We start from the raw sequence: 22,517 nt of genomic DNA, 5'->3' as shown, positions 1-22,517 counted from the left end.
GGTGGTTAAGAATCCCCAAGGATTAAATAAGATGCATTTCTCTTCTGATAGAGGCTATACTAGGGGTGGAAGCAGGGTTTCCCACCAAGTTCTCCCCCAGCAACCTGCTGTGGTCAATGGGAAGGTGACAGCTGTGGCTACAGTCAGGAGGCAGACCCAGAGCCTGTCTGACTCAGGGAACATACAAGTGCAGCAGGGACAGGAGAAGCCCCTGCCTCCTTAGCCCAGTGCAGGGTCAGGCAGCTGGAGACAACACCTGTAAGTGTATTAACCAAGTTAATGCCTCGTACCCACGCTATGGTACCTTACAAGGATCTATGGAGAAAACAGTTAATATGAATGGACAAAACCTTTCCATGCTTTGAGACTTTGTCTATGAGTGATTTAATATGTTAACTTTCCTTCCAGTGTTTTACAGATGTGAAACCCATTTGAAAGATACCCGAAGAAGCAAAGGCCAACCAGAGCTGTAAGATTCTTGGGAGTTTTATGTAGGTTGGGTAAGATGAGGATAGAGACTCCCAAACTATACAACTGCTAAGAAAATCTACAGTACCAGGGTGGGGTGCCTCCCTATGAGCTGTTGATCAGAGAGAGATGCTTGAGGTCCTCCAATTCACCACGGCTATTACCACTAATGTTGGTTTACACTAGAAAGGTCAGTCAGGCCATGGTGCTGAGGACACCGCATGTTGTGAGCGCGGGAGAAGAGATGGAACTGAAACTCAGCCAGAAAACTCCGTGCCACTGACTGGATGACGTTCATATTGATGCGGATGGTTGGGGAAGAAAGGATCCCCTATAATTCTACTCAACGATGGACCCCGTGTGCTGTACACTGTGGACATGCCAAGCAATGCCTGCAAGTGCAACAATGGCTTGACCAACACATGTACAACTGACAAATTTCTAATTGGATAAGACCCGCTTCTAGGGGTGGAACACACATCTGGTGCTGTAGACCAGGCCAATGTCTCGTGTTGAGACAGGCTACAGGCCCTCGTGGGGATCCATCACAAGTATACTGTTTAATGAGTATAGTACACCTACTGGGATGTTGTCTAGGCATTTGTATTTACATTCATGTTTGTTTAAATGTGTCTACTTCCTTCCATTTATCTTTAGGCCATGGCCTAAAGACAGCTAATGGGGAGGCCCAAGAAGTCACTATCTTGCCATGATACAAGAGAGATCGTCCTACATCTATCACTCCCTCCAAGGCTCAGGGACTTTAGCTGAAGATGGACAGGAAGGTTGTAAGAGCAGAGGAAAGGGGTGGAGTGTCTTCCAATTGGCTAGTTCCTCTGGTGGGCGGGGCTTGATGCAGAGCATAAACTACAAAGGAGCTGCTGGGAGCCATCTTGGGACAGAAGCTGGGAGCTGCGGGTGACGCACAGCCAGCTGCAGCAGCTCAAGGACAGAATGGACTGATTCTTATGGAGCTGGAGTGAAATCACTGGCCCCGAGGCGTGAGCGAATGCTAGCAGGGACTATGGTAGTTGTGGCAGTCTGATATGGCGGGCTCTGAGCTGCGCCACTGGAGGCATGTGGCTAGGCACTGGGTACTCATTCCTTTGTAAGTTAATAAATAAATGGACATAAAATATATGGTTTGCCTGATCACGAAGGAGACCCAGATGGAATTCGGGCAGCACCCCCCTTTGAGGGCACACCCACCTTCCACTGGACCCCAACTCTTAAGGGCTCCACCACCTCCTGGCAACACTACAGCAGGGGGCCAAATCTTAAACACAGGGTCTTTGGAAAACACATCCAGAGCCTCAATCTGCTTGCCTGAGGCAGGGAGACCACAGCACAGGCCAGGACCCACCCATCACTTGTCACACAGGACACCTGTTCAGGAACAACTCTCCAGATGCCTGCTGAGATCTCGAGACTCTGAGTTCTCTGCAGACACAGGGTTCCAACTGTCCCAGCTGTAGGAGGTCAGATAAAACTGAACAGTGTTGAAGGTCTATGTTCTCAGGGAAACAAACCAACATGTTCTGTTCCTGGCCACCTTCAATGATCAATTTTATTATAAACAACAGTATCAAAATATATGAATCTGTTTAAGAACAACCAAGAAATGCAGCTTTTTAAAGGGCCAAGTGAGTATCAACCATTTAGAGACTGCAGCTTCTCCCTCCAACGTCCTCCTGGAGAAATGGGGTTGATGACCATGGTCCTCGTTGTCTACAGGACAACTTCTCAATAACTTAAAGGGTGAGTCTGGCTTCTGACCCTGGGTGCCTGTCACAAATCTTCATGGGAAGGTGGCTGTGTGGGGTTTTCCTCTGCAACTTCTATAAGACATGACACGTAGGTCATGGGATGAGCCCCCAGCACTGAATGAGTACCCAGGGCTGAAGGACCCTGAAGATGGGTTTGGATGAGTGCTGGGACACCTGCTGACTCATGCCCCTGAGGACAGAAACCTGGCTTCCTCCTGACCCAGCACCTTTCTAAGGGTAGCTCAGGAAGCGCCCCAGCACCCAGCTGAAGCAACCAGACAGGCACTTCAGAGCCTTAACCAGAGGCTGAACAGTGAGGGTGAGTGATGTGGGAGGTAGAAGCAAGCGGTGAGAGCAGGCAATCCTGTCACCCAGCCACTAAACTCCTTGGTCCTTAGTGCCTCACGGTGACCACAGTACGCCTAGGCATGGCATGGATGTGTGTTTGTCTGCCCTGCTCAGGATGGGCTTCTGGGAAACTTTTGGTCACTATTAGCCTCTGTGAACACTGCCAGTTCCCTCTTTGCACATCCATAAGCCTGTCAGACTGTACTGTCTCCCAAGGAGAAGGACTAAAGGTCCTGCCTGGCACCTGTGAAGATGGCTTCACAGGATCTTTGCATGTGATTGGTAAGATTGGGTCACAGGATGGGCCTTGGTCAGATGATCAGTGGTGTCCTTATGAGAAGGGAAAGCTTGGATACATGGAGACCATGCAAGGACTGGGAAGGTTCTAGAAGGCCTGAGCAGACCCTCCCTTACAACCTTAGAGAGTCAGCCACCAAGATGCTGACCTTGGGTTATGGCTCCAGAACTTCAGATCATTCTGCTAGAAGCCCCTGCAGAGCCCATGCCCTAGGGGGCTGTGTGTCTTTGCCTCCCTCCTCTTCCTCCACAGACACCCGTTGACCCAGCCTGTATTCTGAGCTATCCTGGAGCAGCAGTTTCCAAGTGTCTGGTCAGCCCCAGCCTGGGAAGGGCAAGCCACACTGAGTGGGGCCTGCTGCGACCACCTTGTGCCACTCACCACCCTCTGCTGTCTGTACACAAGCATCTTCTGTGTCCTCGAACCCCTCAGGACACACACAGACAAAGCTTCCCGGAGTGTTGTAGCAGTTCTCATTTTTCCTCTTACATGCTTTTTCTGCTAGTGAGCATTCATCTATGTCTGAAATAAAAACACTCCATTTCAGTAAACAACTGCAAACACACACACACACACACACACACACACACACACACACACACACGCAGAATATGAGACTCATTCACTCATAATTCATTCCCCAATGAGAGCAATGGGATCATGAATGCTCATCAGAGAAAGTGGAGCTTGGAAGGTTCCAGAAAGAGAGCTTCCTGGGCTCAGTGACTAGCCTCAGCTACAGGGCAGAGGCATCCAGACAGTGAAGATGGGAAGCCCAGAGCACTGGGCAGTTCCCAAAAACAGTGGAAATGACCTCAAGTCAAGAGGGCCAAATTCCTGGGAAGCTGATGGTGATGTGGAGCTCAGCTAAGTGTAGGTTCAAGCTGGCACCATAATACTGGACAGAGGTAGACCCCATACTCCCTAAGAAAAGCTTAGGAAGCATATATCTGTTGAGAGGTTTCCACCCACAAGGGGCTCCTCAGATAACTGATGTGTTCCTTCTAGAAAGTTCCACCTTCTCTAGCAGATAGCACACTGACCTGCACACTGTCCACTCTCCTTGGTGTAACCAGACACACACTCTTTACAATTGGCTGGGCCTTTTCCTATGCAGCCCACACAAGTAGAATCACATTCTAGAAATAAGTAGAGAAAGATGTCAGATCCACTTGGTGAACAGCATCCCACAGAACCACCCTGCCCCCAGAACCTCACAAGCAAGTCACCCCAGGCCTGGTGACAGTTTGCTCCCCACCAAGAGATTGGTGAGAACAGCCAGGTGGAGATTGAAGGCTCTCAGAGCCTGGTGTCACATTCACTGCAAGGACATGACAGTCAGCACTGCCCGACAGAACCATGGATGGGGTGACCACCTCATCCATGCTTTTGGCACAACGAATTGCTAAGGCCCTAAAACATTTGCCCTTGCTGGTCATTTGGAAGTCATCCAAGGGAAACAAAGAGTGTGAAAAGTTTTCCCTGTAAGGGAAAAGACTGGTAAGACTTAAATGCTCAGATTGTTCAGAAAGAGCCTGAAATAGGACATATTCTAAAATTACTGTGATGTAGAAAAAACTGACTCAACACAGCTGAGCTTTTCTGCAGGAAGTAGTTTCTAAAGCAGACCACGAGGGGTCACGCTAGTCACACATGCTGCAGGAAGAGAGAAGTGAGCGAGGATGACAGGACCCAGCCCCAGGTCACCCCAGCACCCAGGTCACCTTCACATGTGTATGAGCCGTTCACATTCTCGCAGTACTGTGTGTCACTGCAGGGAGGTGTCTCTGCTGCACACTCGTCCACATCTGGAACAGAATGGCAAGACTGTGAGCCCAGCCCAGGATGTTGGGGCCGAGGTACCACCCAGACAATAGCTCAGTGCTCGACACACCGCAGTCAGAGGAAGAAGCCAGCCCCAGGCAGAGGACCCCTCCTAAGCAGAAGTACGGACAGGTGACAGCCGGGTAGAGAGGCTGTCAACAACGGGCATGGAACACTTAGGCTTCTACACAAGCGCATGCCATCCTATCACTCCTGTCCTCCCTCTGCTCCCCTCCTCAAGGCTTGAAACCAGATTGGGGCTGAGTTCCTAATTTGCCTAAGGCCAAGCAGCTGCTGAGTGGTGAAACCAAAACCAGCACCAGAGGAGGGAGAAGGGCAGCTGGCAGACACCTGGGCTGCAGGGAGACCCACTCAGTGACAGCTCTACTGAGTGGCCACAGCACAGGGTTTGCAGCATGACAGGGGCACGTGGCAAGAAGACAGGCCGCAGAACTGGATGGTGGCCATGGAGACGGGCACAGCAGTGGTGCCATGGCGGGTGGCATGCCCCCAGACCACAATGTTGCCCCCCACAATGTTGTGGTGGGGGCACTAGATCTGAGTCCTTTCACAGCCCAGGGTAGGGCAGAGATGGAGGGCATCGAACCAGAGTCAATCTCATTGGAAGTCTCCCCCTATGAGAAGCCTCTCCCTGGCACCCCTCCTCACCCACACAGGCATCCTCCACACGTTCCCAGCCCACTTCGCACTCTACGCAGTCTCTGTTGGTTGGACCTGAGCATGTCTTGCAGGACTCATCACAGCCTGGAAAGCAAAGGCTATGTTAGGAAGGCCCTTCTGGAAGAGGGTCCCATCCCCTAACACAGAGGAAAGCTTACTTTAAGAATGAGGATTTAAGCTCAGCAGGAAAATAAAAAATGAAAACAGGCATCCCTTAGCTCTGAGCCAACACGCAGCTTCCAATTAGTGACATGGAGATGCACTACACAAAATTTCCTCATTATTTATAAAGTGTGAACTGCCAACCACGGATGCTGTCCTGTGCATGTTGCACAGGAAGCTGGCAAGGACTGTGCTCCCTTGGGTGACCCGACAGGCAGAGCTGAATCCAGTCAAGGGAGAAGCCTGGAACAGTAGCCCAGGTCTCATGAACAGCCTCAAAGGTCCTGTTCCCCTGTGCAGCTGCTATCTCTCATGGGCCCACCAGGTCCTTGTTCCCTCTGAGAAGTTGTCTGAGTGACTGTGTCCCTGTACTTTGCCTCCCAAAACCCACAGACACTTGGCAGGAAACAAGGACCTGTTCATCCTTCAGGGACAGCCACAGGCTGGGAGCAAGCCTTTTACCAGAACATTCCAGTATGGCCCACTATTAAGTGCTAGGTCTAAAACTAAGGGCACTTAGCATAGGAGTGACAGCCTGCCCACCCCAAATGTACTGCATCTCCAAGTCATTCCCAGAAGGGCTTCAAGAGGAAGCAAGCAGCTTTCCTTTCTGGGTAATTCAGGGATGCTTTTTAAAGGCCATGTTGCTAGGCATCCTGAACTGAACCAGGCACCTTAGGCTAAGTGGGGGTCAAGAGGCACTCTGATCAAAGCTATGCAGCTCTAGCAGAAGGCTGCTCTGCACAGCCTCACCATCAGGCAGGCTGGCCCGGGGCTGGGTGCTGCTGCTTACCTGTGCAGATGCTGTGGGTCTTGTTCCTCAGTGAGCTGAAATAGCCATCCATGCAATCAAAGCACAGTGGTCCCTTGTATCCTGCATGGCACTGGCAGGACCCGTCCCCCTGTCTGCTGCCATCTCCGCTGCAGTGGCCGTTCCCGCTGCAGGGCCTCTTGGACCCACCCTGGCATACTTGGAGAACACAAACCTAGACTCAGAGCATGCCCCACCAGGGTGGCCAGTGGCTGGACTGGTCTCACATAAAGAATGCCACAGCATCCTTCAGCATGTTCACACCTAATAGCCACTGGGATCCTTCACAACCCAAACCAGGCCCCATTGCTGCTGATGAAATAGGTGCCTGCGTGCTCATGGAGAGTGGCTGAGAATAGACAGTAGAACCTGGGGCCTGCAGGACCAATACTGCATTGCCTGTGGGGAGCCAGCTACAGCTCTCAACAACTTCATGCAGGACAGCACATCAAGTGCCTGGGAGAGTATTTACTGCTGCATTCAGCACATGGCCCAGAAAAGAGGAGATGTAGAAGCAAGAGGCGGCTACAGTCTGTAGGGGGTGGGGGTGGCTGTGTGTGTATGCCTGAAACTGAAACTGTTGCCACCTGATCCAGAGTGACCATGACTAGCTTTTGTAACACCCAGACAGTAAACTGTGGCTTTAGTCTCAAGGATGCTTCATACAGGGCCATCCTGACATGCCCATCACTCTCAGCACCTATCGACAGGTCTCTGGAGCACAGAGGCAGAGGCAGGCGGATCTCTGTGAGTTCAAGGCCAGCCTGGTCTACATAGTGAGTTCTAGGACAGCTGAGGCTATAGGGAGACCCTGTCTCAAAAACACCACCACCACCAAAAAACAACAACAGCAACAACAACAACAAAAATACATCAGGACCAGAGCTCTGGAGAGCAAAGGAGAAGCCCCCTGTAGTCCACAGTCCACAGTGGTAGTAATGCCTCTGGTCCAGGTCCACAGCACCAGAAGGAAGTGAGCAGCTACCCTCTTGAGGGAAAAGGTCCCCAACTCCACAGAAAGTTCCTGCTGCCTGGGTCCCCTCTGTGCTTTTAAGTGCAAGGGAGTCAGAGAGGGAGGGTAACAAGGAAGATGGAGACTTGGGATTCCCAAGAAAAACATACCTTGGCAGTCTGGCCCATAGGTGCCAGGAAGACAGCACGCTCGCAATGTGTGTACACAGAACCACTCAAACAAGTCAGGGTGCTCCTTCTTCCTGAGGATTTAGAAGTGGTCACTAAATCCCATGGACAGAGGTCTTCAAAACAAAAATGCTGGGCTGGGGGCATGGCTCAGCAGTAGAGTACATGCTTAGCACACACAGGAGCATGAGTTCAGTTCCCAGCACCAGACAGGAATTCCCTATAACACATGCACTCATCCCCTCTTACCCTGGGAGGTGCCTGAAGTGTTGGATGGTGTCAAACCACATATAAACCACCTGAGTGCACATACACACCCACGAGAAGGTCAATAACTAGGCACAGTAAGAGGCCAGTGACAGTATTAACAACATAGAGTGTGATGCAGTGGGACTTGCTTATCTCTGAATTTTCTGCTCCTATCTTCAGGCTGAGGTTTACCATGGAAACGAACCTGCAGCCAGAGACTTGGGGTAAGGAGCACTTGACAAACCCCCAAGGCTATCTGAGGGGGGAACTAAAGTCAGGTGTGCGTAGGACCTGACCCTAAGAGCTGGGCTCTGGTAAAAATGATCCTAGTGCACGCATAAAACAGGACAGGGGCATGGGGCTGCCACTGACTCTGCAATTTCCTTCTAGGAAGAGACTGCAAGGTGGTCAGAAGACGGAGTCCTGGGTACTTACAAATGCAGCCACCAGACCTCCAGCTGCTCCTCCTGCTCCTCCAAGAGCTGGTTGCACTCGAAGTCACTACTGTCACACAGGCCCTCCATGATCTCCAAGAGACGAATCTCACTGAAACACAACCTGTCAGTACCCCAAGGCGCCAGCGCCCCAAAGCACCTGTCTGCTCACTTCAGACATGTCCCAAGCCCATCTTCCCGAAGAGGGAGCCGACACAACCACAAGCACTACAAGTAAGTACCCAGGGATGCAGGGACCTTCAGCACCACGCATGGGAACCAGCGCCTAAGCCACCTGCCTGGGAAGCCCGGGGTCCCCAGGAGGACTGGGGCTCCAGCCTGCCTTCCCCAATGCCATCCTGAGTGTGTGGACAGTGGGCTACCGGGCGTGTGGAAACCACAGGCCAGAGCGGGGCCGGAGGCAGAGACGACCGAGGTGAGGGGTCCGCGCCAAGCACCCTTCCGGGGGAGACGACCGAGAACCCGGGCTGCGCCAAGCACCCTTCCGGGGGTCGGCCCCGGGAGCCGGCCGCACGCACCTGAACTCGTACTTGGACAGCGTCTTCTCCTCCCACGCCGTGTTGCCACCGCCGAAATTCTTCTTGGCCGTCTTGGCCATCCCCTGGGGAGGCGGCGGCACCGGTTCGGGGGTCCGCTGCGAACCCCGCCGCCCCCGGCCCCGTCCCGCCCGGCCCCCCGCCGCCCGGCCCACCTGGTTGAACTTGTCCACCACCGTTCGGCAACTCTGGCACAGCGTCCGCTTCCGGTCGGAGCCGGCCGCGGGCGGCGGCAGCAGGAGCAGCAGCAGCCCGATCGCGGCTAGTGGCGGCGGGCGCATGGCGGGCAGACGGCCCGACAACCAGGGGCGAACTGAAGCGGAGCCCCGGCCTCCGCCCACCGGGCCCGCACGCCGGCGGTTCCCCGGGCTACTTGATCGCGTTACCGAGGCCCCGCCCAGCCCGCAGACGGCGCCCTGCCATTGGCTGGAGGAATCCGCCCCTGCCTGACGTGGCCCAATCCGGACTCGCCACGAGAAGCGACCAATGGGGAGGCCCCGGGTCAGCGTCCCGCGAGAGCAGGGCGGGGCCGCAGGCGCCCAGCCCTTTCTCGAGCCCCGCCCTTCGCGTGCTGTCCGCATCGGCCATCTTTACTCCGGGCGGAGAGGGAGCTCCGCGGTCGCAGCGGTCCGTGCTGTGGCGGCCATGTTAACTTCGAGCAAAGGCTTCGCTTCCGTGGTGTGTTACCACAGCTCGTTTCCTGCTGAGGGCAGTCGGCTGAGTGCCGAGGGGTGATGCTGAGATCTGGAGAGGTCAGCTCGCGTCGCCGGGGCTGGGGGGCTGGGATCCTCGGGGTTGGCGAGACTGGGGGTCGTCTGGGGAGACCTGCAGGTCCCGAGCCAGCGCGGGCTGCTTTGTCCCTTGGGCCTTAGCGCGAAAGACGGCCTTTGAACGCCTCACGTGGAGGCCGAACCACTCACCCGGGGGTCGGACTTGTCACCCGACCCCTCCCCCGGGGGCTGGACCCCTTACCTGGGGCTTGACCCCTCCCTGGGAGCTAGACTCCTCACTCGTGGGCTGGACTGGACTTACCTGGGACTGGACTCCTGTGAACTGGGGTTTGCATCTGAGACTGGCTCAATGTGTTTGGGGCCCAGGTGTGAACATTTCCACGGAGGCCTTAGGCACTGGGCACACAGTGACCTTCCAAAGGTTTAAATGGCCTGTGTGAGGAGCAGTAAATTATCTGGATTTTAGAGAGCACCTGTTTGTCTGGCCTTTGGTTGACAGCAGGTCTCATCTGCACCAGATTGTTTCCAGCCTAAATATGTAATTTGAAATTTGAATGCATCATTTGGTCAATTTCAGTGGAGGCCTTGGATCCCAGTGTTTAGGGAGAACAAAGTATTTGAAGCTACTACCTAATCTGAGGTGCCATCACTCTCTGAAGCACATTTTCTCGAAAGTGTCTGGTCTGGGCCTTTTTGAGTTTGGATGCTGGAAAGCATTTGACCTGCCGCGCAGCTGCCCAGCAGGACCACCCCGTTCCCTGTGATGTTTTCCTGGGCTGGTTAATGTCTGCCTTTTGTTGCTCCTTGCTCCTGGTTGAGCACTCCAGCTCACCCTGGTCTTCTGTTACCTTTGTTCTGTGCTGCTGTTGGCCCTCAGCAGAAAACATGCCCCTCTGCCTGTGAGGAAGTGCCCTGACCTGGAGTGAGAGGATCCCATGAGTTCTGCAGAGAACTTTGATTCTGCAGCTTGGATTTCCCTTCAAAGGGCGCATAGTGGATGCCCAGACGGCCAGGCTAGCACACCCCACACTTCAGGGTGGCATGGTTCCCCGCCCCCTTTTTTGAGACTGCATCTCAGGTAGCCTGTATCAGGCTTGTATTGTCTTGTGTCTTTACCCACTAAGCCATCTTTCCAGCCCCACCCTTCTCCAGGATTCTGGGTGGCAGTTGGTCATCTTGAAGTCATCCCAGTAGTGTTTGGGTGACCACTTGCAGGCAGGGTTGAGGGCACATGTGCAGGTGTGTGGCCATCATAATGCCCCCTTGGGAAAGCCCAGCGTGGCCCTAAGGGAATCCACACCCTCGTGCTTTAGCCCTGGGGCGCATGGCTTTTCAGTTCCCCTGAGACTTGTGTCATATTGTGCCCAACCTGTTCTTTGGCTCTTCCTCCCTCATCCCCTGTGTATCTCCCACCAGCCCCAGCATTGAAGCCTCTTGCCCATTTCTCTTGACTGGGTCATGAGGCCAAGCCCAGGTTTTTCTAAACTCTTCCAGCAGAGTTAACCATGAAGGTGGATACAGGCCTGGTGCAAGAAAGGCCGAACTCAGGTTTTGTAGCTGACCTTAGAGTGTGACATGTGAGAAGCTGCACGTGACAACTCCTTTAACATGATGTTTCTTCTAACTTCTGTTTTAACACCTTTAAATTTTTTATTATATTTTATTTATTATTCCTTGTGTGTGTGGGGGTGGTGTGAGTGCACGTGTGCCCTAGTGGTGTGAAAGTCAGGATAATATGCAGGAGCCAGTTTTCTTTTTCCATGATGTACATTCCAAGGGTTGAACTCAGGTCATTAGCCTAGTGGCCAGGAGCCTTCCTAACTGAGCCATCCCCTAGGTTCACATTTAGGTTTACAGGAGTTATGAGAACAGGTCAAAGGACCAGTCTTGCTCTTGCCCTCCATTTCACCAGTGCAAGGGTCCTGAGACTTAGGAGCCACGTTTCCATTCTGTCCAAATGCACAGGTAGCAGTGTGGACTCTGGGTGCTGCTCGTCTTTGATTCTGTGACAGTACCTGAAGTTTAAGGCCCCACATGGCTGCCAAGAGGTCATCAGGTAGGCGGCCACTGCTGCTTTTAGGGCTGCTGGTCACTGTGGCTGCCATCCACCTGGTCACCTGTCCCTACACCAAGGTGGAGGAGAGCTTCAACCTGCAGGCCACGCATGACCTGTTGTATCACCGGCTGGACATAGACAGGGTAAGGCTGCTGCTGCTTTTGGCTGGGAATCTGGGTCGTCCCCCTACCCCATCCCCGGCCTCTGGGCTGACCTCTTTCTCCTTGCAGTATGACCACCATGAGTTCCCTGGAGTTGTCCCTAGAACATTCCTTGGGCCACTGTTGATGGCAGTGTTCTCCAGCCCTGCTGTTTATGTGCTGTCACTGTTGGAAGTGTCCAAGTTTTATTCTCAGCTGATAGGTAAGGGGCCAAGCACTGTTGTGGTATCAGACGCTCTCAGGTTGAACTGGGGGAGGTCCAGCTCACTCTTGCCCGTGCTTGGTCACTGTAGCCTTACAGCCAGACTTGGGACAGCAAGTATGAACTGTGCCTTACACTCCACCAAAGTCCTTGTAACGTGCCCTTATGCAGGTTCAGTAGGAAATAGTGACAAAAGTCCTCTCCTCCTGTCTCAGCTGGAGGGCCACACTAACTCACAGAGCCCTTAACTGATGCAGAGACTGCACACCTCCACAGGGAAGGCACAAACAGACCTCACTGTTTACGGTCATCACAGCAACCTGATGCAGATCTTCCCGGCCTCTCTCTGTGCCCTTATGAGTGCTTTCTAAAATTTGTAATTGACACATAATATTTGTACCCACTAGTAGGGCACAGTGCAGTAATTTAACACAGACTATGCTGTAATAATCAAACCAGGGCACTTAGCATTTCAGTTTCCTCATATTCATTTCTAGGTATTGAGAACACTGAAACTCTTCTAGTTATTTTAATTGTTTTGTTTTGAGGCAGGATCTCGATATGTAGTCCAGGCAAGCCTAGAACTCACAGTCCTCCTGCCTCAACCTTGAAGTGCTGGGATGGCAAGTGTGAACTACCACATCTGGTTTCGCTAAAGGTTTTTTTTTTTGTTGTTTTTTTTTTTTAAAGACAGGGTCTCATTATGTAGACCTACTGGCCTGGAACTCACTAAATAGACCAGGCTGGGCTTGAACTCACAGAGACCTGACCTCCCTACCTACCTGCCTCTGCCTCCCAAGTGTTGGGATTCTCTAGCTATTTTGATGTCACTCTGCTGTGCTGGGGATCAGAGCTCACCCTTCTGTCTACACTTGGTGCCCATGCTTTTTTATATCTGGTTGAGAACATTCCTTGCACATTGTTCCATAACCTGACACTGTTTTAGTCAACAATCACACTTTTCCAATTCAGTATATTCCACTGTGTCTAACAGTCTGGCCATATTCAGATTTCAGCTTTTCCAGCCTATGAGGAGGGCTTTAAAGTTGGAGTCCTTGGGAGGCTCTGCCCACCTCTCAGATGGGCTGGTTGGGACCGGGAGCCTTGCTGCTGCACAGGGCATCTTGCAGGCTGTAGCTCCCATGTGTAGAGACATCGGGGAACCCCAGATAAGGAGGGGCCAGGCCACACCCATGAAGGAAATTGTGGAGGTTTGGTATTTGGAGCTGGGCACGCCAGGTGCCCCTGCACAATGAATGTTTTTTTTCTTTGCTGCTCTAAACCTGGAATTTCTGGTGTTACCAGCCCCTTTATGAGGCCCAAACAATTCCTCTCAGAGTGATGATTGCCATTCTGGGAGGGAGGTTGTGTGATCAACTGCCCTTGACCAGCACCCAGACAGATACTTAGGAAGATGGGAAAGCAGGGGGAGCCCCAGGATTCAGGTGATGGATTCATCAGATGAGGCCTCAAAGAAAATAAAAGCTTTCTCTGAGCACTGACCAGAAGCACCTGACAGGCTCCCTGGTAGCAGCAGTACAGCAACTGAACCTGCAGACACAGGCCTAGAACCCCAGAGTTGCGACACCTGCACTTTGAATCCAGCAGCATGCAGAAAGAGGGAAGCCTGGGGCCTGACAGGGTCAGCCTCTGGGTCTGCAGCTCCTATCCTGAGGTCATGCCCATGGCTGCCAGTCCCACAGTCCATCACTAGGTCTTTTTATTCACTGGCCAGTGGCCAGTAAAACTTATCCACTATGAGGGTCTGGCCCTGTCCCCACCTCTCCTATCTTCACAAGACCACTTGCCCCAGGAACAGTCCCCATTCAGCTTCCTGCCCCTCTAGCAGTGTTCCCACCACATGCCGATCTGGGGCTACGCCATTACTGCCCTACAGAAAGGCTTTGTTCACCCTGCCCTCCAGTACCGCCCTCCAGCTTTGCCCAGTGTTCAGCAAGAGCCAGAAAAACCCATGGGGCTGAGAGGAAGCCAGAGGCTTGGATGATGTGGGTCCCAGTGTAAACACAGGCCCCAGCTTGGCGGGTTGTTTCTGGTACCAAATGTGAGCCATCAGGTGGTCTCCAGCCATCTTATCACTGACTAGCACTGCAAGTGACAGTCAGAGCTGCTTGCTTCTCCACCTGCGTGTGCTGCCTCCTCCTGTGCGTCACTGACTTTATTGTTTGTTTAGTCAGAGGAGTCCTGGGGCTTGGTGTGATTTTTGGACTCTGGACATTACAAAAAGAAGTGAGACGACAGTTTGGAGCCACTGTGGCTGCCATGTTCTGCTGGATAACAGCCACGCAATTCCACCTTATGTTCTACTGTTCACGGACGCTCCCTAACGTGCTGGCCCTGGCAGTGGGTACGTAGCTTCAGGCTGTGCCTTCTGACCCCTCGACGCAGTAGGCATGCCCTCTGCTGCCCCTACTGAGTTAACAGCCTGCTTGGGGTTGAGTGGGATGGAAGTAGAGTTCTCTGTTCTCGGGGCTGGCGTTTTCTAGACGTGCCATCCTTGAGCACCTGTCAGTAGTTCTGAGCAGTTGTTGCTTCTAAATTTTGTGTGTGGCTTTTATAAAAAGTGAGTTTTCTGTGTATTGCAGTCCTCCCAGCCGTCACAGCCTGGTTGAAGCACAGGTGGGCCCTCTTCGTCTGGCTCTCAGCCTTCGCCATCATCGTCTTCAGGGCAGAGCTGTGCCTGCTACTGGGCCTTATGTTGCTGCTGACCCTGTACAGAAGAAGGATGTCTATATCCAGACTGTTCTGGCATGCCATCCCAGCAGGCGTTCTCTGTCTAGGCAAGTAGGCTTCTCTGGGGTTTGTCTGTTTGCTTTGGTCTTGGTTTCTGGTGTTTTGAGACAGAGTCTCACTATTAGCCCAGGATGGATGCTCCTGTCTTAGCCTCCACAGTGCTGAGATTACAAATATGCCAGTTTGGTGGGCGTGGTGGCGCACGCCTTTAGTCCCAGCACTCAGGAGGCAGAGGCAGGCGGATCACTGTGAGTCGAGGCCAGCCTGGTCTACATAGCCAGTTCCAGGCCAGCTGGGGCTACAGGGAGACCCTGTCTCACAGACCAAAAAAAAAAGTTGGGTGTGTGATGGCACACTTGTAATTCCAGTGCTGGAGATAGGCAGATCCCTGGGGTTTGCTAGTCAGTCAGTCTAGCCTAGTCAGCAAGTTCTAGGCCAGTGAGAGACACCTCAGAAATAAGGTGCACATGCTGGGTGTGCTGGTACATGCCTTTAATCCCAGCACTTTGGAGGCAGAGGCAGGCAGATCTCTGTGAGTTCAAGGACAGCTGGGGCTACAGGGAGACCCTGTCTCAAAAAGACCAAAAAAAAAGAAAAAAACCAAATATGCCTATTTGAGTTTTGGTGTATGTGCATGTGGACGCCAGAGGCCAATCTTAGTATCATTCGTAAGGAGCTGTCTACCTTGGTTTTTTTTTTTTTTTAATTTAAACGGCATCTTAATTTTTAAATTTTGTGTGTATACACGTGCACAGCACGCACTTGGGGGAGAACTTGTGGGAGTTGGTGCTCTCCTTCCACCAGGGACTTAATACAGTCAGGTTTGGTGGCAAGTACCTTTACCTATCTCCTTGGCCCCAAAATTTGTTTTATTTTCTTAAGATTTATTTTATTTATTTATTCTTATCTAATTTTGGTCTTTTTGAGACAGGGTCGCTCTGTAGCCACAGCTAGCCCAGAACTCACTGTGTAGACCAGGCTGGCTTCGAACTCACAAAGATCCGCCTGCCTCTGCCTCCCAAGTGCTGGGATTAAAGGCATGTGCCACCATGCCCAGCCAAGATTTATTTTTAACTCTGTGTGTGTGTGTGTGTGTGTGTGTGTGTGTGTGTGTGTGTCCTGTCTGTCTGCCTGTGGGGAATGTGCATGTGTGAGTGCAGGTGCCCACAGTCCAGACAAGGGTGTCAGATACACTGGAACTAGAGTTATAGATGGTTGTAGGCCTCCTGATGTGGGTGCTGGGAACTGAACTCGGGTCATCAGGAAGAGTAGTATGCACTCTTAACCACTGAGCCATCTCTCGAACCCCAAACTTTTTTAAATAAGATGTTGACTTTGGCAGTCATAAAACATATCAGCACTGTCTTTAGTGGTGGTTCCCAGTCCAGGGGCCTCCACCCACCCACTGCCCTTCAAACTGCTTGGCTAAGCAGGAAGACGGCCGTGTATTCTAGGCTAAAGGAAGAAGCTTGGTGGGTCATGGTGTCACACACCACTAGCTCCACGACTGGCCCTTTGTGGGGGCATTGACCGCAGTGCAGGATGTGGTTGAGGCCCAAGCTTTTCAGGTGGCCATCCATGTTCATTGCTGAGGACACTTTTGCTCTGTTACTAGGACTGACAGTTGCTGTGGACTCCTATTTCTGGCAATACCTTGTATGGCCAGAGGGAGAGGTGCTGTGGTATAACACTGTCTTGAACAAAAGTTCCAACTGGGGTGTATCCTTTCGGTGTGGGGGTATGTGGTCTGGGCAGCCCTGTGGTCTTGACCTCCCTTCTGTTTCTCTGTCAGCTGAGTGGCCCTGGCACAGGTAGGGTAGCTAGCTGCTAGAAGGTCAGGACCAGAGCCTGTCCTGCTGCTCACACCTGGAACGCTGGCCCTCGGTGGTGTAGTGGCCTGGTTGCCTTCTGCCTACCCTACTGTGACATCTCCCAGTCCTGCCCTCAGTCCTCATGACAGTCTGCCTTTAAAAATGTTTACTATAAGCCAGGCATGGTGGCACATGCCTTTAATCCCAGCACTCCGGAGGCAAAGGCAGGCGGATCTCTGTGAGTTCAAGGCCAGCCTGGTCTACATAGTGAGTTCCAGGACAGCTGGGACTACAGGGAGACCCTGCCTCCAAAAGACCAAAAAAAAAAAAAAAAAAAAAAAAAAAAAAAAAAGTTTACTATAGAGCGTTTCAATGTACTCATGGTTAGAAAGGACAGCATGGCCGGCATAGCGAAGAAAGGAGGGAAAGGGAAAGGACTCCCTTAACCCTCTTGTTTGGAAGGGTGTGCTGAGGCCTGGCCCTGCTGTGCCTGAGGGTTGAGCATCCCCACAGCCCTGCAGAGGTTTCTGCTGTGCCTTTTATAACTGTCCTTGGGGCCACTTCAACCTTGGTGCTGACACCATCCTGGTTCCGGCAAGGAGGCGGCAGCAGCAGATCCCTGACGTGTGTGTTCTCCTTGACCCTGACCTGAAGACCTCCCCATTCCTATGGTATTTCTACTCGGCTTTGCCCCGAGGCCTGGGCTGCAGTCTTTTCTTCATACCCCTGGGCGCTGTGGACAGGAGGGTCTGTGCCCTGGCCTTGCCCAGCCTGGGCTTTGTGGCTCTCTACTCGCTTCTGCCACACAAGGAGCTGCGCTTCATCATCTACACCTTCCCAGTACTCAACATCGTCGCCGCCAGGGGCTGTGCCTATGTGTGAGCACTCCATCCCTGAAATGCTTGTCTGCTTTGCATTTAAGTGTGTTTTCTGGGGCGCTGTGGATTACCCAGCTGATTGATTTTTTTAAAATATTTTATTTATTATTTTTATTTTGTGTGTAAGAGTGTATTGCCTGTATGTATGTGAATGCACCTGTGTCGTGCAGTGCCGTGGAGGTCAGAAGAGGGCTTCAGATTCCCTGGGAACTGGAGTTAAGGATGGTTGGTAGCCGCGATATGGGTGCTGGGAATCGAACCCAGGTCTTCTGCAAGAGCAGTCAGTGCTCTTAACTGCTGAGCCATCTCTCCAGTCCCCTGATTGATGTTTTTAAAGTTTCATTAGAAATAGGTTTGAGCCAGGCATGGTGGTGCAAGCCTTTAATCCCAGCACTCGGGAGGCAGAGGCAGGCGGATCTCTGTGAGTTCAAGGCTAGCCTGGTCTATATAGTGAGTTCCAGGCCAGCTGGGGCTACAGGGAAACCTGTCTCAAAAAAACAAAACAACACCAGAAATAGGTTTGCTGTTTGAAAATGGGAGTAGAGTTTCAGGAAGCAAAGTTGGAATTTATTAAGAAAAAATGCGTGGGGTTTATTAAGGCAAAAAAATGTACACTTAAATTCAAGTACTAGCATTGAGAGAGCACTGCTCCAGTGAGAGCTGCCTGGGCAGATTTTGGCTGTCTCTCCTCAGGTGCTGTGCTTGTAAGCCTTGCTTCTGTCTCTGCCCAGTACCTCTTACCTATCCCAGGGCTGGTCATGGGGAAAGATGCATGACAGGTGGCTAAGACAGGCCTTCGAAGCTGTGAGGTGGTTGGTCCTAGAGTGGTCTCTGCTAATGACCGATCAGGTGGGAACTCTGGAGGCGAGGGGTCCAGGCTGGTGGATGGCTGGAGGAGGGAGAAGGTCAGGTGGTGCCTTTAGTTCCTCATGGAGAGTACAGTGAGGCCCTGGCTTGGGCTCATGTGGAAGGTGATGTGGGAGTTGATGGGGACAGGAACAGTGGGCAGTGTGGGCAGGAGGTAAAGCAGCAGGTAACAAAGGAGGTCCAGAAGATGATGGGGGGGGTTAGTAGGCGGTGGGGGTGGGGTCTAGCAGGCAATGAGGGCCACCAATACAGGTGGCAAGGTGGCAGGTAGGGTGTGAGGAGGGTTTCCTGGGCTGATGTGGCTAGCTCACAGTGTTGTAGGCTCCACAGACATAGGTCCACTGTACTCCTTTGCTCATCTAGACATGGAGAAGATCCTGGGAGCTAAAACAGGGCAGCCTTGGGCCATGTTGAGGACTCGCCATCTTGGTGGAGGCTGGGAACCAGTGGGCCTGGCTAGTGTGCTGAGGGGCAGAGCTAGGGTCCCTGGAGGGGTGGGCCCAGGTGGACCAGGTCCCAGGAGAGGCTCAGACATGTTCTCTGGTAGTTGGAAAAGCCTCAGTGTGACCTCTCAGGGGAATGTGTGAGCCCAGGCAGTGGGCAGAGGTGTCCTCTGTTCCTCCTCTTCCCCAGAACACCTGTTAGAGGGAAGGGGCTGACCCTCAGTGCTGCTTCAGCTCTTAGCTCAGGCTCTCAGGTGTTCACTGCTATTTCCCAAGGCGAGCAGATTTTAATAAGACCTGCCTCATAAATTTTCTTGTGGTTGTGACCAAATACTGAAAGAAGCAGTAGACTTTAGCTCACAGGGTGAGAGATTTCAGTCCACAGTCTTTCTCTCTGGTGAGACTGACCATCTATCTGGACAGGAGTCTCCCAAAATCCCACCACCATCTGGGGACAAAGTTTTTGATGCATGAACCTGTGATGCACACCTTCACACTCACATCACAATTTGCTTTTTCTTTCTTTTTTCCTGCCTTTGTCTGCTTTTTGCCTTGGGGCAGCTCAGGGCTCTGTGGATTGTGCAGACCCTGATCTAAGTCAGGGCAGAGAATGAGGCTTAGGGAGTACTGGTGAAACCAGGTGCCCTTAGTATGGCCTTTTTGAAACAGGGTCTTCCTGTAGCCCCAGCTGTCCTGGAACTCACTGTGTAGACCAGGCTGGTCTTGAACTCACAGAGATCCGCCTGCCTCTGCCTCCCATGCTGGGACTACAGGTGTGCACCACCACGCCCGGCAGGACTAGATTTTATAGATGTTTTCTCCCCTCTCTTTTTGATTGGCCTCTAACTTGTGATCCTTAACCTTCTAAGCAGCTGGGGTTGCAGGCATGTACCACCATTCCCAGTCATGAACTTTTGCAACAGAGTGAAGGGTCCAGTGTGTACTGAGCTCAGCTTTGCTAAGACTGGAGGCAGGAGACTACCTGGCTGGACTGGAAGGGTCACACATGTGATATGGCCCTGAACCAGAGGGTGATCTGGTCTCTCACATCTCACCTGTCAGCAGCACAAGCTGGAGCCAGGCCCCCACTGAAGTCAGGCACTCTTCCTGGGTAAGGACCAGGTGTCTGGGTTTCAGATAGCCTCCCAGGCCTGCTGCAGTGCTAGGTGATAGATTTACATCTGTGGACAGAGAAAGGCTGTGTAATCACAGATTTCTAAGACAGTTGCTTGGGGACTCTGGCCTCACAGCAGGTTCTCACACACTGAACCCTTGGGCAGGAAGTTGGAGGCTGGGCTCATCCCAGGGATGTGACCTTACTCTCTTAGAGTTTGTTCAGGTCCCTTGATTGGGTGGGATGGGCGAAATTGTGCCAAGAGTCTCTTTTATAAAGGCTGGGATGTAAGTCTCATTTCAGGCCAACCTGAGCTATGTATGAGATCCTGTCTCAAAATAAATTTAAGGAAGAGGGTTAGTATGTAACTCGGCTGGTAGAGTCTCTGCCCAGCCTGCACTAAGCTCTGGGTTCAGTCTCCAGCACCATATAAACTGGCTGTGGTGATGCCTATGATCCCACCTCTCAGGAGGGGCGGGTAGGCAGAGGCCTAGAAGTTCAGGGTCTTTGTTGGTTGTACAGCTATCTCAGGCCAGCCTGAACTACAGGAGACGCTGTCTCAAAAAATAAACAGCTGGGTGTGGTGGCGCATGCCTTTAGTCCCAGTGCTTGGAGGCGGAGGCCAGCCTGGTTTGTATAGCAAGTTCCAGGCCAGCCAGGACTACGTAGTAAGGTCCTGTCTTAAAAAACAACAGCAAACAACAATAAAAATATAAATAGATAATTTTAAAAGAATAGATCAGTGCAGGTGAATAGCTAACAGAGTTAGGCCAGGGGACTTAGTGCACTTGAAACTGTTCCCAGAGGGACTGGGAAAGTCAAAGACTCTTGGAGCTGAGCATGGTACTGCACGCTCACCTGTAAACGTAGTTTCAGGAGGCTGAGGAAGGAAGATCCAGAGTTTGAAACCAGCCTGGGCTACATGGAAGACCCCATTCCTTTCCATTCCTCCTTCCACCTTTCTGTGGGTTCTGGGGATTGTACTTGGCTCACCAGGGTTGTACAGCACATGCCTTTACCTACCCAGCCATCTCACTGGCCATTTTCTTGTTGGGAGACAGTCTCACTGTGTGTCCCAGACTGGCTTCGGATTTGCCCTCAACCTTCCTCAACCAGGTGGCGATTACAGGCCTGTACCACTGCACCCAGCTACAGAGTTCTTAAGATAGCATTTTACTCACTTTGTTATTTGAGTTTTAAGGCAAACACCCGGCTGAGTAGTCCCAACTGACTAGGCTCGGCTGCCCATCCCCATATGCAAGTTAAAGAGGTGAACAGTGGTGTTGTATGAAAGGAAAGAAAGTTAGCACTCTTCTTGACAAGGATGGAAGAGGCCCTTGGGCCTAATAACACGCATATGGTTAAGGCACCGCCACCTACTTCCTGGCATCTAACCACTGTTTAAAAAGCCTGGCGTGGTGGCTCATGCCTTTAATCCCAGCACTCAGGAGGCAGAGGCAGGTGGATCTCTGTGAGTTCAAGGCCAGCCTGGTCTACTAGTGAGTTCCTGGACAGCTGGGGCTACAGGGAGACCCTGTCTCAAAAAGACTGGAAAAAAAAAAAAAAAAAAAAAAAAAGAGGTGAATGGTGCAGGGCAGAGAGAGGAGACACAACCACCATGGCCACATTACAAAGGACAGATAAGGGTTCAGTAACCCAGGTCCATCAGGACGCTGACATGAGCTTCACATTTAAACAGAATTAATCGTGAGGAGAGGTCTGCATGATGAAGTAGTCTTGGTCACAGTGTGGTCTCGTTGATGTTATCAGTTCTGGTTCTGCAGGGTCCTCACTGCTTGAGGGGACCGTCCAGTTACCATGAGGTGACTGCTCCTACTTGGAGGGTGAGCTCATTATGGGTGATCTGTCTGTGGGGTTCGGTTCTTTTTGGAAACCATGGTGACTGTAGGTTTAGGACAGTGACTGGAGACCTTCTGGTACCCTCTGTGGGGTTGGAGTAGGACATCGTCAGAGCTGACAGTAAGATACCTCAGTCTTTGAACTTTCAACCTTGAAGGGAGATGAAATGGGTCAGCTATCACCAGTGTTTAGACAGACACCCTTGAGTGACTGACATAGCTACATGCAGAATTAAGCAGGCGAGTGACCCAGGGATTTAAGAAGATACGCAAAATGAACCTGGAGAGGCCAGACTTTATCCTGTTTTTAGTTACCTTGTGAGTCCAGGTGAGGAGCTAGTGGTTTTTAGCAAAAGCAATTTCAAAGTCCATTTATTCTAGGCTAATTACCCAAGTGTATCCTTGGTGACTAAATTCCCTGCTCCTAATGACTTGGTGAAGTTGAGCGGGTGATATCCGTAGTTGGGATTGGATACCTCATTCTTGCCTGCACATCCTTCCGTGGAGTGTTACTCTCTTCTCAGGCTGAATAACTATAAGAAGTCATGGCTATACAAGGTGGGGACTCTGCTCGTGATAGGACATCTCGTCATAAATGCAGCATACACAGCCACATCCCTCTGTGTGTCACATTTCAACTATCCTGGTGGTGTCGCAATGCAGCAGCTACATGACCTGGTGCCACCCCAGACAGGTTGGTGCAGGTTGCTGCCCAGAACCAGGCTAGCCCTGGCTGAGGTGCTGGTGCTGGCTTCTAACTCAGATGTGGTTTTCCCAGATGTCCTCCTGCACATTGATGTGGCTGCTGCTCAGACAGGCGTGTCAAGGTTTCTACAGGTCAACAGCGACTGGAGGTCTGTTTCTGGAGTGCTGTAGCTGCAGGTGGGGCTATTCCTCACAGAAGCT

General features: G+C 52.0%; 2 protein-coding genes and 1 non-coding gene across 8 annotated transcripts in view; 2 read left to right on the top strand and 1 right to left on the bottom strand.

The window, feature by feature from the left end:
* Positions 1 to 2,009: 2,009 nt before the first annotated feature.
* On the bottom strand, positions 2,010 to 9,146 carry Creld2 (cysteine rich with EGF like domains 2). Its single transcript, XM_008834720.2, has 10 exons — positions 8,894 to 9,146; positions 8,721 to 8,803; positions 8,183 to 8,293; positions 7,481 to 7,572; positions 6,341 to 6,517; positions 5,374 to 5,469; positions 4,605 to 4,688; positions 3,924 to 4,019; positions 3,262 to 3,402; positions 2,010 to 2,306 (listed from the first exon to the last, which is right to left on the bottom strand). Exons 1-10 carry the CDS (start codon positions 9,017 to 9,019, stop codon positions 2,257 to 2,259), a joined length of 1,056 nt encoding a protein of 351 aa, XP_008832942.1. The 5' UTR covers positions 9,020 to 9,146; the 3' UTR covers positions 2,010 to 2,256.
* Positions 9,147 to 9,316: 170 nt separating this feature from the next.
* The window catches only part of Alg12 (ALG12 alpha-1,6-mannosyltransferase), a 33,445-nt gene continuing 20,244 nt past the window's right edge, over positions 9,317 to 22,517 (top strand). For 5 of the 6 annotated variants that reach the window (XR_003849800.1, XM_029564335.1, XM_008834717.3 and 2 more), the window contains exons 1-9: positions 9,317 to 9,490; positions 11,435 to 11,668; positions 11,756 to 11,888; positions 14,080 to 14,253; positions 14,492 to 14,686; positions 16,255 to 16,358; positions 17,105 to 17,328; positions 22,136 to 22,305; positions 22,390 to 22,465. Coding sequence is in view for 5 of the 6 variants with exons in the window: in XM_029564335.1 (XP_029420195.1) it covers positions 11,504 to 11,668; positions 11,756 to 11,888; positions 14,080 to 14,253; positions 14,492 to 14,686; positions 16,255 to 16,358; positions 17,105 to 17,328; positions 22,136 to 22,305; positions 22,390 to 22,465 (1,241 nt within the window). In the remaining variant the exon portion in view is untranslated. Of the gene's footprint in view, positions 9,491 to 11,434; positions 11,669 to 11,755; positions 11,889 to 14,079; positions 14,254 to 14,491; positions 14,687 to 16,254; positions 16,359 to 17,104; positions 17,329 to 22,135; positions 22,306 to 22,389; positions 22,494 to 22,517 lie in introns of all 6 variants that reach the window. The other variant, XM_029564337.1, reaches the window with a different exon arrangement.
* LOC115070658 lies at positions 21,033 to 21,158 on the top strand. Its single transcript, XR_003849806.1, has one exon. It is a non-coding gene; the product is annotated as a U6atac minor spliceosomal RNA (small nuclear RNA).

Source organism: Nannospalax galili, unplaced genomic scaffold, assembly GCF_000622305.1.
Source record: "Nannospalax galili isolate Female #2095 unplaced genomic scaffold, S.galili_v1.0 scaffold237, whole genome shotgun sequence".
Classification (NCBI taxonomy): domain Eukaryota; kingdom Metazoa; phylum Chordata; class Mammalia; order Rodentia; family Spalacidae; genus Nannospalax; species Nannospalax galili.
This window is presented reverse-complemented; position numbering and strand designations above follow the sequence as displayed.